The sequence below is a fragment of the Bombina bombina genome, chromosome 7, assembly GCF_027579735.1.
Source record: "Bombina bombina isolate aBomBom1 chromosome 7, aBomBom1.pri, whole genome shotgun sequence".
Lineage (NCBI taxonomy): Eukaryota > Metazoa > Chordata > Amphibia > Anura > Bombinatoridae > Bombina > Bombina bombina.
The window spans coordinates 40,144,965-40,163,081 of record NC_069505.1 but is presented as its reverse complement, the minus strand read 5'-3'; the positions used below and the strand labels follow the sequence as shown (position 1 = coordinate 40,163,081).

The 18,117-nt window shown below is 40.0% G+C and overlaps 1 protein-coding gene across 2 annotated transcripts in view; it reads right to left on the bottom strand.

Moving 5' to 3' along the window:
• TRPT1 (tRNA phosphotransferase 1) overlaps window positions 1-18,117 on the bottom strand; it is a 93,165-nt gene that overhangs the window by 27,341 nt on the left and 47,707 nt on the right. The window contains exons 4-7 of one of the 2 annotated variants that reach the window (XM_053720060.1): window positions 8,096-8,262; window positions 6,703-6,871; window positions 5,391-5,447; window positions 5,139-5,249 (exon numbers count right to left, since the gene is read on the bottom strand). In XM_053720060.1, the coding sequence (XP_053576035.1) occupies window positions 5,139-5,249; window positions 5,391-5,447; window positions 6,703-6,871; window positions 8,096-8,262 (504 nt within the window). The remainder of the gene's footprint in view (window positions 1-5,138; window positions 5,250-5,390; window positions 5,448-6,702; window positions 6,872-8,095; window positions 8,263-18,117) is intronic. The other variant, XM_053720061.1, reaches the window with a different exon arrangement.

Genomic DNA, 18,117 nt, shown 5'->3' with positions numbered 1-18,117 from the left:
GCCGCTACCATTAAGCCGATTACCTCCATGCATTGAGCCACTGACGGGTGTTGAATGGAATGAAGGACACGGCATGCACTTTGAAGTTTTGTTAACCTGTCTTCTGTCAGGTAAATTTTCATTTCTACAGAATCTATAAGAGTCCCCAGGAAGGGAACTCTTGTGAGTGGAAAGAGAGAACTCTTCTTTTCGTTCACCTTCCATCCATGCGACCTTAGAAATGCCAGTACTAACTCTGTATGAGACTTGGCAGTTTGAAAGCTTGAAGCTTGTATCAGAATGTCGTCTAGGTACGGAGCTACCGAAATTCCTCGCGGTCTTAGTACCGCCAGAAGAGCACCCAGAACCTTTGTGAAGATTCTTGGAGCCGTAGCCAATCCGAATGGAAGAGCTACAAACTGGTAATGCCTGTCTAGAAAGGCAAACCTTAGATACCGGTTATGATCTTTGTGGATCGGTATGTGAAGGTAAGCATCTTTTAAATCCACTGTGGTCATGTACTGACCCTTTTGGATCATGGGTAAAATTGTCCGAATAGTCTCCATTTTGAACGATGGAACTCTTAGGAATTTGTTTAGGATCTTTAAATCCAGGATTGGCCTGAAAGTTCCCTCTTTTTTGGGAACCACAAACAGATTTGAGTAAAACCCTTGTCCCTGTTCCGACCGTGGAACTGGATGGATTACTCCCATTAATAAAAGCTCTTGTACGCAGCGTAGAAACGCCTCTTTCTTTATTTGGTTTGTTGACAACCTTGACAGATGAAATCTCTCTCTTGGGGGAGAGTATTTGAAGTCCAGAAGGTATCCCTGAGATATTATCTCTAGCGCCCAGGGATCCTGGACATCTCTTGCCCAAGCCTGGGCGAAGAGAGAAAGTCTGCCCCCCACTAGATCCGTTCCCGGATCGGGGGCCCTCAATTCATGCTGTTTTAGGGGCAGCAGCAGGTTTCCTGGCCTGCTTGCCCTTGTTCCAGGACTGGTTAGGTCTCCAGCCTTGTCTGTAGCGAGCAACAGATCCTTCTTGTTTTGGAGCAGAGGAAGTTGATGCTGCTCCTGCTTTGAAATTCCGAAAGGAACGAAAATTAGACTGTCTAGCCTTAGGTTTGGCTCTGTCTTGAGGCAGGGCATGGCCTTTACCTCCTGTAATGTCAGCGATAATTTTTTTCAATCCGGGCCCGAATAAGGTCTGCCTTTTGAAAGGTATATTAAGTAATTTAGACTTAGAAGTAACGTCAGCTGACCAGGATTTTAGCCACAGTGCTCTGCGCGCCTGAATGGCGAATCCGGAATTCTTAGCCGTAAGCTTAGTTAAATGTACTACGGCATCTGAAATAAATGAGTTAGCTAACTTAAGAGCTTTAAGCTTGTGTGTAATCTCATCTAATGGAGCTGATTCAAGTGTCTCTTCCAGAGACTCAAACCAAAATGCTGCTGCAGCCGTGACAGGCGCAATGCATGCAAGGGGTTGCAATATAAAACCTTGTTGAACAAACATTTTCTTAAGGTAACCCTCTAACTTTTTATCCATTGGATCTGAAAAGGCACAGCTATCCTCCACCGGGATAGTGGTACGCTTAGCTAAAGTAGAAACTGCTCCCTCCACCTTAGGGACCGTTTGCCATAAGTCCCGTGTGGTGGTGTCTATTGGAAACATCTTTCTAAATATCGGAGGGGGTGAGAACGGCACACCGGGTCTATCCCACTCCTTAGTAACAATTTCAGTAAGTCTCTTAGGTATAGGAAAAACGTCAGTACTCGACGGTACCGCAAAATATTTATCCAACCTACACATTTTTTCTGGTATTGCAACTGTGTTACAATCATTCAGAGCCGCTAACACCTCCCCTAGTAATACACGGAGGTTTTCCAGCTTAAATTTAAAATTTGAAATATCTGAATCCAATCTGTTTGGATCAGAACCGTCAGCCGCAGAATGAAGCTCTCCGTCCTCATGTTCTGCAAGTTGTGACGCAGTATCTAACATGGCCCTAACATTATCAGCGCACTCTGTTCTCACCCCAGAGTGATCATGCTTACCTCTTAGTTCTGGTAATTTAGCCAAAACGTCAGTCATAACAGTAGCCATATCCTGTAATGTGATTTGTAATGGCCGCCCAGATGTACTCGGCGCCACAATATCACGCACCTCCCGAGCGGGAGATGCAGGTACTGACACGTGAGGCGAGTTAGTCGGCATAACTCTCCCCTCGTTGTTTGGTGACATGTGTTCAATTTGTACAGATTGACTTTTATTTAAAGTAGCATCAATGCAGTTAGTACATAAATTTCTATTGGGCTCCACTTTGGCATTAGCACATATAGCACAGATGTCTTCCTCTGAATCAGACATGTTTAACACACTAGCAAATAAACTAGCAACTTGGAAATACTTTTCAAGTAATTTACTATAATATGAAAACGTACTGTGCCTATAAGAAGCACAGAAAGAGTTATGACAGTTGAAAGTTAATAAACTGAAAGGTTATAGCATCAAATCTTTGTAAAAAAACACAATTTTAGCAAAGGCTTGTTCCCATTAGCAAAGGATAACTAACCCTGATAGCAGAAAAAAGTTACAGAAATAAACGTTTTTTATCACAGTCAACTACAATCTCACAGCTCTGCTGTGAGAGATTACCTCCCTCAAAACAAGTTTTGAAGACCCCTGAGTTCTGTAGAGATGAACCGGATCATGCAGGAAATACAATGAGCTTCTGACTGAATTTTTTGATGCGTAGCAAAAGCGCCAAAAAAGGCCCCTCCCCCTCACACACAACAGTGAGAGAGATCAGTAAACTGTCATAAATTAAACAAAACAACTGCCAAGTGGAAAAAATAGTGCCCAAAACATTTTATTCACCCAGTACCTCAGAAAATGAAACGATTTTACATGCCAGCAAAAAACGTTTAACATAAATTAATTGTTATTAAAAAGCCTGTTGCTACTCCCTGCAAATTAGGCTAAAGTCTTATGCACACAGTATAATTCCAGTGAAGTGCCATTCCCCAGAATACTGAAGTGTAAAATATACATACATGACAGCCTGATACCAGTTGCTGCTACTGCATTTAAGGCTGACTTTACATTATATCGGTATGGCAGAATTTTCTCATCAATTCCATTGTCAGAAAATAATAAGCTGCTACATACCTCTTTGCAGATTAATCTGCCCGCTGTCCCCTGATCTGAAGTTTACCTCTCCTCAGATGGCCGAGAAACAGCAATATGATCTTAACTACGCCGGCTAAAATCATAGTAAAAACTCAGGTAGATTCTTCTTCAAATTCTACCAGAGAAGGAATAACACACTCCGGTGCTATTATAAAATAACAAACTTTTGATTGAAGATATAAAACTAAATATAATCACCATAGTCCTCTCACACATCCTATCTAGTCGGGTGCAAGAGAATGACTGGAGGTGACGGAGAGAGGAGGAGCTATATGGCAGCTCTGCTGGGTGAATCCTCTTGCACTTCCTGTTGGGGAGGAGTAATATCCCAGAAGTAATGATGACCCGTGGACTGATCACACTTAACAGGAGAAATAGATCCCCTAGAGGAAGACCATGGTATTCAAATAGGCAATACTCTCTTCACATCCCTCTGACATTCACTGCACTCTGAGAGGAAAACCGGGCTTCAGTCTGCTGTGAAGCGCATATCAACGTAGAAATCTAGCACAAACTTACTTCACCACCTCCATGGGAGGCAAAGTTTGTAAAACTGAATTGTGGGTGTGGTGAGGGGTGTATTTATAGGCATTTTGAGGTTTGGGAAACTTTGCCCCTCCTGGTAGGAATGTATATCCCATACGTCACTAGCTCATGGACTCTTGCCAATTACATGAAAGAAATACTACCTAAAAAAAACAAAAACACGGGTTTGAAATAATAAGAACTCCTTTTTTGTATGTAGAAATTAATTATAATCCGCCCCACCTCGCCTTACAAAAAGCACAAATTATTATGTGCAATTTTTTTATGAATTTGTGCGCACCGGTGCACCTCTCCAAGGGCGAGCTGCAGAGAACTTGGAAGAGAATACAAAGGAGAATTCTCCTAGCCCTTGATAAATCTAGCTATATTGAAGACACAAATCCAGTCAAATCTCATGTGTAAAGGGCAAGGCCAAAAACCACTTCTGAATGCACATGATCTCTGATCCCTCAGACGTCACTGTCTCAAAAACTGTCATGAGTCTGTAATGGATATCCTGACACGGGCTCGGGAATACTTTGGTAAACCTTTGTCAGTCAACACCATTTGCCGCTGCAATTTAAGGCTTTACTATGCAAAGCAGAAGCCATACATCAACACTATCCGCCAATTTCTCTGGGCTCTGTCTCATATGAGATGGACAGTAGCACAGTGAAATCGTGTTTTGTAGTCCGACGAGTTAACATTTCAAATAGTTTTTGGAAAAAAACAGCCGTTGTGTTCTCCGGGCCAAAGAGGAAAAGGACCATCAAAGCTGTTATCATATTTATGACTTTCTCTCTCTCAGATATATATATATATATAAATATGTATTTATGAATAAATAGAACATATTCTGCTAGGTGAAGAAGCGTTAGTTTTTTGTGTTTTTTTCACTTTTTGTGCTCCATTGATGTCTATGTGGAAATACATTAACGCGTTTGCGATGTTCGAAGGTGGGCTTTCTGTGCATGTTGGGTTAGCGCTAGTGTGCAAACTTTTTACTTTCAACTTGTAATACAAGCACAACCTGATGTGCGCAAAAAACCTAGGTCTAGCGAAGTTAACGCATGAGCGGGAACACTAATTTGCTTTTCACTTGTAATCTAGCCCAGAATGTATAAATATATTTTACAATGCAGCGATTTGCACACACGCACACACACATTATACTACACTTACATATATATATAGGTTATCTTGGTATCCTTCATTTTAAACCATGTAGGCAGGCTCAGTAGTGTGCATGTGTCATTATATAGCAGGAGTTGTGCAAGAATACCTTTAACAGTGTTATACATGTGTGAGAGCACTATATGGCAGCAGTGTTTGTTAGATATAGTGTTTCAGACACGTGCTCGCTAGATTACAGTCAGAATGAAGCAAATTTGATAATATAATTAAATTGTGATTTATTTTCATGCTCCTACAAAACCTACTCTGAGGCTGTAGTTGCAGGACTTGCAGAAAATATTTGGGTAGGAGGAGCCCATCTGCATCACCCGGTGTGAGGAGAACGTGATTAGTGGACCAGAAAAAAGGGATCCCATCTGCAAATGAGAAAATGACTGAAATTAGGTAGAAAAACTCAATTAACAAACAAACAACCAACAGAAGGACAGCGCAGGGGAGTAAGGAGGGGAAAGGCTGACAAAAAACAACGGAGGAGAGATAGAGAGAAGGGAACGTACCTGAAATAGCTTTAGGGAGGTCTATGAATATTGCAACCTCACAATTACCGCGCATTCCTGCAAGAAACATAAAGCATCACTGGCGCTAACAACACACAGAGATGTGTAATCAGGTAGCGCACCGATACCCACACTGATAAAGCTGTCAAATAATCCTCAGTTACCGACAACTGCATTATGTATAAGGAGCCCCCAGACATCTTGTTACTGATAAGGAACCCCCAGACATATCATTACTGATAAGGAACCCCAGACATATCGTTACTGATAAGGAACCCCCAGACATATCGTTACTGATAAGGAGCCCCCAGAACTATCATTACTGATAAGGAACCCCCAGACATCTCATTACTGATAAGGAACCCCCAGACATATTGTTACTGATAAGGAGCCCCCAGACATATCATTAATGAGAAGGAGTCCCCAGACATATAATTAATGAGAAGGAACCCCCAGACATATCATTACCGATAAGGAACCCTCACACATCATTACTGATAAGGAACCCTCACACATCATTACTGATAAGGAGCCCCCAGACATATTGTTACTGATAAGGAACCCTCAGACATATTGTTACTGATAAGGAGCCCCCAGACATATCGTTACTGATAAGGAGCCCCCAGACATATTGTTACTGATAAGGAACCCTCAGACATATTGTTACTGATAAGGAGCCCCCAGACATATCGTTACTGATAAGGAGCCCCCAGACATATCATTACTGATAAGGAACCCTCACACATATCATTACTGATAAGGAGCCCCCAGGCATATTGTTACTGATAAGGAACCCCCAGACATATCATTACTGATAAGGAGCCCCCAGACATATTGTTACTGATAAGGAACCCCCAGACATATTGTTACTGATAAGGAACCCCCAGACATATCATTACTGATAAGGAACCCCCAGAGATATGATTACTGATAAGGAACCCCCAGACTTATTATTGATAGTTACTTGCATGCCGAGAGGGATGAAACATCACTGATGACGCACAGACAGACTTAAACATGTGTCTGGGCTCTGCTTCTTTCCCTTGTTCATGGGATGTGTCTAGTATTTCAGACATGGACTATCTTTTCGAACAGGCTTGGGTTGATATACAACAATAAGTTGTTAAACGTGGAACTAAAGGAGAATGCACTCTGAGTGGCAATTGCCTTATTGAACACAAACAATTTTCCAGCTGTTCATTCTCTGTCTCTAGCACCTCACATTACTAAGAATTACACCAAGTCCTAAAGCTGATAAAGTCACCAAGCCCCTGAAGAATGCTGATTAGGACCACTATAAGCACCCACTTACCACTAATGACCCCTCCATCCTCCCCTGGGAGCTCAGGGGATAAGTGAATGTGAGTGCGGTTCATACGAGAGAGTCCTTTTTGTAGAATTGAGGGCCAGTGATGAAGGTAGGTACCATGAATGGCTTGGCGAGGAAGCTCCTCCCCCAGTGGGGTAAGGTCAACCTCTACCTGGGAGGAAAAATAGAGAAAAAAAGTGAAATGTAAAAAACAAAATTTTTTATTCAGCATTAAGATATAATTTGTAAAGCACAATTTCACAGATAAAAAAGTATTGTACACATGTAAACAATGATTAGACTGATGACCTTGAATGCCTGATACCTTTAAGTTATATATTGTAGTTTGCATTTATGATACAATCTGTGTAACTGGTTCCTTTTAGTCAGGGTTCATCAAACCATGGGTCAGGGCCCATAACTGGGTTGCAAAACTATGTTTACTGGGTCACGACTTGAGTGTGTGTGTTGCATCAGAGTGTGTACGGTGTACGATAGTGAGTGCGGTGTACGATAGTGGGTGCGCGGTGTACAAGAGTGGGTGCGCGGTGTACAAGAGTGGGTGCGCGGTGTACGAGTGAGGGTGCGCGGTGTACGAGTGAGGGTGCGCGGTGTGTACGAGAGTGGGTGCACGGTGTGTACGAGAGTGGGTGCACGGTGTGTACGAGCGAGGGTGCACGGTGTGTACGAGCGAGGGTGCGCGGTGTACGAGAGAGGGTGTGTGGTGTACGAGAGAAAGTGTGCGGTGTACGAGAGTGTGTGAGTGTGTTATTTCCTTTTACAACACTTTCAAGTTTGACTACAATCAGGAATAAAGTACCACAAATTTTACTCACTTTGCCAAAATTTTCAGACCAAGCATAAAAATAGGGTCACAAAGGTATGTGGTATCGTGGCGCTGGGTCTTGGGAAACATTTTTTTGAAGAACCCTGCTCTAAGTGGTGGTCTTAAATGGAGGTTTTCTTTAAGAGTGAGCCTGATATTGGCTGGGCCCTATAAGGAAAATATAAACTTCCAATAGGAAGTATTCTTTATAGAATGGTTTAGTAAACAGTGGTTTGATGTGGTGGATCCCATAAGGAGTAGCATTTATTTACTGGTTCATGAAATTAAAGGAATAGACTGGATGGAATAGTCCTGATTGAGTGTTTAAAGAAAGGGCTTGATTAGTTGTATTGTAGCCCTGATTAACTACTTCATGTAAAGAGTTGACCTGATTGGCTGGACACTTTATGGAATAACCTTAACTGGCTAAATCCCATATGGAAAATCCCTGATTAACTGGTTTCTGTAAATAGTGTCCCTGATTGGCAGGCTCTTCTAAATATTGAACTCCATTGGCTGGTTCCTGTAAAGATTGGGCCTGACTGGCAAGAAGCCCTGATTTCATGGTACCTGTAAGGAGTGTCCTTGGTTAGCTCGGATTTCAAGGACTCCATTCTCAGATTGTTGAATGGTGAAGCGCTGCTTGTCATTATTACTGACCACGCGTTCAACGTCTCCTTGTGAAACTGATCGAAACTGAGGAAGTGCAAGTAGAGAGGAGACCGGAACAAATCCATCTGCGGTGTAATAAAGAAATTCATAGGTTATTCTTTTAAAAGGAAAAATAAAGCTTTTGGGGCTATGGAGGTGATGCTATAGGTTCTATACATGTATGTATTTGTAGAGATGTGAAAGGTATGGGGATCTATCCTACTGGCGTCATCTTACAAATAATAATTACTGACACTTTTATATGAACCATAAAGGACTATAGTCTGAGTTGACCCTGCTAGGATTAGAACCTGAACAATGGAGGACGGAATAAAGACATCAATTGGGCAGCTGATCAAATGAAGCACCTCACAATCTTAAATATTTAAAAGGGACAGTAAAGTAAAAAATAAACTTTCGGGATTCAGATTTGAAATGACTTTCCAATTTACTTTGATGATCTAATTTGCTATGTTCTCTTGGAATCCTTTGTGGAAAAGCATACTTAGGTAGGCTCAGGAGTACCAATGCACTGAGAGCTAGCTGCACATATATGCCTCTTGTCATTGGCTCACGTGATGTGTTCATCTAGCTCCCAGTAGTGCATTGCTGCTCCTTCAGCAGAAGATACCAAGAGAAAGACGTAAATTAGATAATAGATTGGAATGTATGCTTTATCTAAATCATGAAAAATATTTTTGATTTCATGTCCCTTTAAGCAGGTAGGGTGAACAACAAGGCTCGGTCTTGTGTCCTGTGCACATCTCACACTATCTGTTGGTGTCCAACAAGGCTCAGTCTTGTATCCTGTGCACATCTCACACTATCTGTTGGTGTCCAATAAGGTTCAGTTTTGGGTCCTGTGCACATCTCACACTATCTGTTGGTGTCCAACAAGGCTCAGTCTTGGGTCCTGTGCACATCTCACACTATCTGTTGGTGTCCAACAAGGCTCAGTCTTGTATCCTGTGCACATCTCACACTATCTGTTGGTGTCCAACAAGGCTCAGTCTTGTATCCTGTGCACATCTCACACTATCTGTTGGTGTCCAATAAGGTTCAGTTTTGGGTCCTGTGCACATCTCACACTATCTGTTGGTGTCCAACAAGGCTCAGTCTTGGTTCCTGTGCACATCTCACACTATCTGTTGGTGTCCAACAAGGCTCAGTCTTGGGTCCTGTGCACATCTCACACTATCTGTTGGTGTCCAATAAGGCTCAGTCTTGGGTCCTGTGCACATCTCACACTATCGATTGGTGTCCAATAAGGCTCAGTCTTGTGTCCTGTGCACATCTCCCCATTTGGAAATCTTATAAGCTCATCTGAGCTCCAATACCATTATGGAACAGACTGTCTCACTAATATCTCCTCCTTGATGACTCAAATCACATCAAAATCAATCTTTCCAAGACTGAACTTTTACTGAGCCCCCTTCTATCAACTCCCTATTACCTGAAATGTCTTTCACTGTTCACAAACGCTCTATAACACGTTGGAGTAATACTAGACTCATCTAAGTGCCTGATGCTATAAAGCTCTCCGCTCAGGTGAGATATATAATGATCCTCCAGCACTGCGAGATCCCTCCTGAGATTCTAAAAAGGCAGATTTTGATTGTCTTATCGAAGGGGCGTGCCCTGCATTTCTGCATGTGAAGGAGAGACAAGCCCAGTGCAATATAGCATTGCATGACATAACAGTTCTGCTGTATTTACACACTGTGCTTTCTATTTTATATCACTTTACACTTCAGATTAGATGCTTTAAGTTTTGTTTTTTAATACATTTAGATTCTGTATACAGCAGTGTATTTAGTAGGCATGTGCATTCAGCAGTTTCGGAATTAAACGGATGCAGAAGGCGGCGGCCACCAGAGTAGGATTTCTTCTTGTGAAAGTGCAACACACTAAGATCTGTGCAAATCCAAATGTTAGTCGCACATTCCCAAGAAGAAATCCGGCTCAGAAAATAGCTGAATGCCACAAGCAACCTCCTCCCTTCGCATCCGTTTCATTACAAAACTTCCGAATGGACATCCCTTGCATTTACAAATTCTGATTATGCTTTGACAGTTTCTATGTAACTTTAACAAATTATGATCATACTTTGTATATTCCTGTGTATCTTTTACAAATTACAGTGCACTTTGTATTTGTTTTTATTTGAAATAAACTGACAGCTTCAGTTTCCCAGAGAGCTTCATTTTTTTCTATAGGTCCAATGATCAAAGATTCTTTAGTTTGGAAACAAATTGTAGTGCTGACTTCAAAAGGGCTGAACTCACTGAATTCTATAAGAAAAAGAGGCTCTCTGGGATACAAAAATTTCACAGCGAAGAGTAAAGTTAACAGGAGAACACCTGGAACGGATATAGTCTCAATTTGCAGAAAATACCAATTAAACTGACGTTTTTACTACAATTTAATTTGATTTTGCTTATAGTTAAGTATATATTACTTTTCTGTCAGCTAAATAACACCTAGATTACAAGTTTTGCGCTATAGAGGGTGCGAAACGAACGCAACAAAAGTTGCATTATTTCACCCTCCATAGCGCTGCTATTACAAGTTTGATAAAAGCCGCCTTGTGCGTGCGATATGGTTGCGATTAGCTCCATACCGCACAAAATACAAGCGCTGCTTTGACGTGCTGGTGCACGCTTTCCCCACAGAAATCAATGGGGAGAGAGTGTTAGAAAAAAACGAACACCTGCGATCGCGGAATGAAAAGCTCCGTAACGCAACCCCATTGATGTCTATGGGGGAAAAAGTTATGTTTAAACATAACACTCTAACATAAAACCCATGTCTAAACACCCCTAATCTGCTGCCCCCCCGACACCTACATAATGTTATTAAACCACTAATCTGCTGCTCCCGACAGCGCCGCCACTTAAATGAATGAATTAACCCCTAATCTGCTGCTCACCATATTGCTGCCACTATAATAAAGTTGTTAACCCCTATTCCCCCGCACCCCAACATCGCCCACATTATAATAAAGATATTAACCCCAATTCTGCCGCTCCCCGACATAGCCCCCACTAAATAAAGTTATTAACCCCTAAACCTCTGGCCTCCCACATCACTGCCACTAAATAAATATGTTAACCCCTAAACCGACAGCCCCCTAACTTTAAATTAAAATTACAAGATCCATATCTTAAAATAAATAAAAAAAACTTACTTGGGAAATTAAAAAAAACTAAGTTTAAACTATAAATTAAACTAAAATAACTATCAATTAACTCCTTAAGAACAAGGACATTTTTCAATTTCCTTTCCTTAAGGACAAGGGCTATTTTTACATTTCTGTGGTGTTTGCGTTTAGCTGTAATCGTCCTCTTACTCATTTACTGTACCCACACATATTATATACCATTTTTCTTTCCATTAAATAGACTTTCTAAAGATACCATTATTTTCATCATATTTTATAATTTACTATAAAAATGTTTTTATAAAATATGATGAAAATATTGAAAAATAAACCCCCATACTTTTTCTAACGTTGACCCCCAAAATCTGATACACATCTACAACCACCAAAAAACACCCATGCTAAATAGTTTCTAAATGTTGTCCTGAGTTTAGAAATACCCAATGTTTACATGTTCTTTGCTTTTTTTGCAAGTTATAGGGCAATAAATATTTTTTTCCCCAAAATTAGCACAAGTTACATTGGAACACTGATATCTTTCAGGAATCCCTGAATATTCCTTGACATGTATATATTTTTTTTTTAGTGGACAACCCAAAGTATTGATCTAGGCTCATTTTGGTATATTTTATGCCACCATTTCACCGCCAAATGCGATCAAATAAAAAAAATTGTTCACTTTTTCACAAACTTTAGGATTCTCACTGAAATTATTTACAAACAGCTTGTGCAATGATGGCACAAATGGTTGTAAATGCTTCTCTGGGATCCCCTTTCTTCAGAAATAGCAGACATATATTGCTTTTTGGTAATTAGAAGGCCGCTAAATGCCGCTGTGCACCACACTTGTATTATGCCCAGCAGTGAAGGGGTTAATTAGGTCCGGAGCACGCACCGGCGATTGGCCACCCACCAACCTCCCTGTATTGGCTCCCACCCACCAATGATCGGCACCATTACTTGCCGATGCAGAGAGGGCCACAGAGTGGCCCTCTCTGCATCGTCAACTCTGCCATTCTATTTTGAGCGAGATTGCGGCAGATAGAAGCCCAGGACTGCCTTAAGGGCATAACGACCAACGTCGTGCAGAGTACGACGTTGGTCGGTAAGGGGTTAAATAAATTAAAGGGATAGGAAAGTCAAAATTAAACTTGCATGATTCAGACAGAGCGAGTCATTTTAAGACACTTTTAAATTCACTTCTATTTTCAAATGTGCTTCGTTCTCTTAGTATCCCTTGTTAAAAAATGAATACGCACATATCCTACACTAGTGGGAGCTGCTGCTAATTGATGCCTGCACACATTTGTCTCTTGTGATTGGCTAAATAGATATTTTCAGCTTCCTGTCGGTAGTGCAATGCTGTCCCTTCAGCAATGGATAACGAGAGAATGAAGAAAATTTGATAATAGAATTAAATTGTAAAGTTGTTTAAAATTGTATGTTCTATCTGAATCGTAAAAGAAAATTTTTGGTTTTACTATCCCTTTAAATTACACATTTAAAAAACTTAACACTACTAAAAAAAATTAAATCTACAATTACAACAAATAAACAAAATTATCCAAAATAAAAAACAATTACACCTAATCTAATAGCCCTATGTGGTTATCTATTAATTTAAAATATCTCTACTTTCTACTAAATATAATATACTAAATCTCTATGGTGGTACCACTAAAACCAACACAGATAAATTGTGAAATAAACTCTATGAGGGGTCCTCCATTATTTGTCAAACAGTTTATTTAGGAATCAATATATGTTAATAAGATAAATATTTACAGGTATATATATATATATAAATCTATTTTACAGATACAGTCCACATTTTAAGATACAGGGCAACTTTACTACACACTAACCCCAATTTGTTCAATACTGCTAAAATAATCATAGGAATGTACTTAGCCATATTTCTTGAGAGTTTCAGCCATCTTTACAGCATGCCCAGGATACAAAAGAAGAGAGACAGAGGCTCTGGTGTTACAGTATTTTATAACCCAATTCAAAAGGGAGTGGCTTATCAAATGCCAATCAAAAAGACCAATGGGAGTGTCTATAGTTCAGAGAGAAAGGTGTACCTGGGGGAAGGGATCCCAATAACAGCTAAGTGAATATTCCAGTGATAAAATGTCACCACATTCCCTCACTTTTTCTTCTCCTATGTTGCCCCGTTTTCTAGTTATACCCACTAGTACAGAAGAACACAGTGGGAGCGAAAACCTTACAGGAGAAATTCTCCCACCATCCCTTCGGAATCATTCCCTCGGCGATATGAGCTCTTCTGTACTTTCCTAGGACTGTCAATTCCTAATCTAACTTTATACAATTCATTAGAAAAATGTATTTAAAATTATACATAGAAACACAAAATCCTATGCTAAACCCCATTAGCAACATTTATACAATGGTCTTAAATATTGGGAAAGGTTCATGTATGAGTATGTGAGTGTGGGTACACTAGATGGGTATGCGTGTAGTAAAATCTTTATTAAGAAAGTGTGAATTGTGCCTGTAAAACAAAAGTTATAATGGTTCACTGAAGTTCTTTGTTGTCATCTTTTGGCATCTGGTCCTTGCTTTTGGCATCTGGTCCTTGCTTTTGCTTTACCAAATCTCTCTCTTTGAACCATTTTGTTTTTTCCAAGACCCTCAAAGGAATGAAAAAAAGATTAAAACCAGGCATATATTTACTTCACACTACAACACTCCATCTGCAGTAGAAACCACATTCACAGTTATTACACCACACCCTATAAAAATAAAAAAGCCCGCCAAAAAACCCCCAAAAAAACCTAGCCTACAATAAACTACCAATAGCCCTTAAAAGGGCCTTTGTAGGGCATTGCCCTATATAAATCAGCTGTTCAAATCAGCCAATAGGATGAGAGCTACTGACATTCTATTGGCTCTTGCTGATTTGAATAGCCAATAAAAATTTAGTAGCTCTCATCCTATTGGCTGATTTGAATCACAAAAATCTAAATCAGCCAATAGGAATGCAATGGACGCTATTTTGAAAAGTCTCCCTTGCATTGAAGATTCAGTATGCGGCGTCGACCGTATGAAGAGGGTGCTCCGCGCCTGATATCTTCTGGATGGACTCGCTCTGTGCTGCCTGGATGAAGATAGAAGACGCTGCCTGGATGGATGAAGGCCTCGCCATCTGGATGAAGACTTCTCGCCGCCTGGATGTCCAGACTTCACAAACTGTAAGTGGATCGTCGGGGGTTAGTGTTAGGTTTTTTTAAACTTTTTTTGGGTGAGTTTGTTTTTTAGATTAGGGTTTAGGCTTTTCTTAAAAGAGCTAAATGCCCTTTTCAGGGCAAGAAAAAAAAGAGCTGAATGCCCTTTTAAAGGCAATGCCCATAAAAATGCCCTTTTCAGGGCAATGGGTAGCTTATGTTTTTGTTAGTTAGGTTTTTTATTTTGGGGGGTTGGTTGGGTGGTGGGTTTTACTGTTGGTGGGGTCTTTGTATTTTTTTTATAGGCAAAAGAACTGATTTATTTAGGGCAATGCCCTACAAAAGGCCCTTTTAAGGGCTGTTAGTAGTTTATTGTAGGCTAGGGTTTTTTTTTTTATTTAGGGGGGGCTTTTTTAATTTTTATAGGGCTATTAAATTAGGTGCAATTGTTTTTATTTTGGATAATTTCATTTGTTATTTTTCATAATTTAGTGTTTGTTATTTCTTGTAATTTAGTATTTTTTTTATTGTTTTGTAATTTAGTATTTTTTATTTTTTGCAAATGTAGATTTCATTTTTTGTTAGTAGTGTTAGGTTTTTTAATGTGTAATTTAAATTTACTTAATTGATAGTTATTTTAATTTTAGTATAATAGTAATGTTAGTTTAATTTAAAGTTTAAACTTAGGTTTTTTGAATTTCCCAGGTAAGTTTTTATTTATTTTAAGATAGGGATCTTGTAATTTTAATTTAAAGTTAGGGGGTTGTTAGGTTTAGGGGTTAATAGTTTAAATTAGTGTTTTGCAAAGTGGGGGGCTGTCGGTTTAGGGGTTAATATGTTTATTTAGTGGCAGTGATGTGGGAGGCCAGAGGTTTAGGGGTTAATAACTTTATTTAGCGGCGGCGATGTCGGGGAGCGGCGGAATAGGGGTTAATACATTTTATTAGTGGTGGAGATGTCGGGAGCGGCAGATTAGGAGTTAATAGGTTTAATATAGTGTTTGCGATGTGGGAAGGCCTCGGTTTAGGAGTTAATAGGTAGTTTACGGTGTTAGTGAACTTTGTAACAGTTTAGTTATGAGTTTTGTGTAACAGTTTTGTGGCGTAAAACTCATAACTACTGATCACAGATTGTGGAACGGACCGTGTCGGTATAGGCTGCAACGTAAGCTTTTTAGCCTCACCGCAAAACTTGTAATGGCAGCGCTATGGAAATCCCACACAAAAAAGTCTTTTTTTTGAGTGCGGGACTGACGTTGCGTTACAGGCTAAAATGCTTGTAGTACAGCTATACCGACAAGACTCGTAATGGCTGCGTTACTGTTTTAACGCTGAAATGGCCATTTTAGCATTAAAACACAAACGCAAAACTTGTAATCTAGGTGTAAGTATATTGTGAATTTTGAGCAGACTTCACCTACAGCTGGTGAGTTATATCAGTGAAACCATCTTGTGTAAAATGCTTACAGCTTTTCAAGAGAATTGTGAGAGAGATTCAGACATTTCCTGGGAGCTCCCCTGTTTAACCCAGGGAACTCTCCTTTCCCTCCCATTTTCTGAAGCCGTTTTATTTTACAATAGAGAAAATACATAGTGCAATATAAGTTGTAAAAGATACACAGAAATATAGAAAGTATGATCCTAATTTGTTTTTTAATAAGGGACATTAAACTTAAAAGATGTCTTTCATGATTCAGATAGAGTATACCATTTTAAACAATTTTCCAATTGACTTCTATGGTCTAATTTGCCTTGTTGTATTGGTATCCTTTGTTGAAAAGCATACCTAGGTAGGCTCAGGAGTTGGAAGCTAGCTACTCATTGGTGGCTATACATATATGCCTCTCGTCATTGTCTTACTGATGTGTTCAGCTAGCTACCAGTAGTGCATTGCAGCTCCTTCAATAAAGGAAACCAGGAGAAATTAAGCAAAATTGATAAAAGAAGTAAATTGGAAAGTTGCTTAGAAGTGTTTGCTCTATATGAGCCATGAAAGAAAATGCTTGTGTTTCATGTCCCTTTAAAAGCATCAGACACCCCCCCTAGCATACCAGCTATCCTCATAGGGTTATCACATATCTAAGGCTAACAGCCTGAACTGAAGAGTTCTCAGCTTCATCTAGTCATGACATACAGTTAGGTCTCACCCTTAAGGCTTTCTCCAACTTCCACTTACATTGTAAGCTCTTTATGGAGCAGTAAGGCAGAAAACAAAAGACACACAAAATGAACTCTAACAGATGGGCGGGCAGTTACCAAACAAATGCAATTGTAAAGTGTTGGTAAATATCTCTGTAATGTATACATATTACATTGGGTAGTGGGGGCAGAGATTGGAAGACCCTCTTGTATGTATGTATGTATGTATGTATATATCTATCTTTAATATTAAATAGAAAGAAAAGGAGGATAGCCCTGACGAAGCCCCAGCATGAGGTTGCCTGGAGGGTGAAACACATGTTATTGGCTAATGCTCTCACTTGTTGTTTTTAAAGTGGACAGCAATTGAGGAAAAGTTATCCATGTTCAAATTTGGACATTCATATGGAAAAGGTGCTAAGTGATGTTAAACTATTTGCTGCCTATGATGTGAAGGCTGTGGAAGTTGGTGTATAGCCGGTAACGGTGGAAACCTTGGAATCTTGAAAGGTGAATACTTTGCCAGAAGTGCTTGGTTATTTCTACAATTGAATGCAGTAACCAGAATGGGCTATGAGAAAAGTTGCCTATGATTGCCAAAATCTCTCGCTGGAGAGGGACGTGCAGTGACGTAGAAGGAGGAGAGCTTACTGAACGCTGCCAAGCCACTCAAGCTCTCGATAAAGGGAGTCCTAGGAGGGGATTGTAAGCTGCTCTATCGTTAAGGTCACGTAAGCATTCCACATACTTGCATTTCATCAAGGACTAATCTCCGGTCTTGTTAGACCTTGTGTGCGGTGAAAGATGCAGTCATTTAGCGGAACGGTCACTCTGGACATTAGTCTCACAGACTTTACTTTTGTGCTAATACAGCCCAATCTCATGTTACCACCTGTATATAAGAGGTTGATTCGCTTCTGATGTCTATGCAGCAAGTTATATGCAGACTGACCTATGAATGTTATGTTCCTTTATCATTGTTGTTGAGATTTCAGATAGTTTAGACTGTTTAAGTTACAATGTATTTAGGAGAATTATGTACATGAATACATTTGTTTGGCTCTTTTATTGCTGTGTCACATGGAAATTCTTCTTATTTAGAGGATTAATAAAAGAAATTTGTGTTGAAATTTAAAAAGAGAGTGCTGAATTCCCTTTCTTTCTAAGAGGGTGTTACAACCAAGAACTCAGGACTGGGATGCCCAGCCTGCTTTTTATTTAGGTTACATGCACACAGGGCACTCCCAGGGGGGGAAGCATAAAATCCCCCATCACACATTTAGACAAAGCCCTTGGACAGGCCACCGCAGATAACAAGTACACACAAGAAAACAATTGAGTCCTTCTTATCACCTAGCAGTGAATGCTTATCACAAACTTAATTACAGTACACAATATGCTAGGAAACCTGCCTCAGAAAATAGTTTTCTCAAAACTGAACAGAGTTAACCCTTT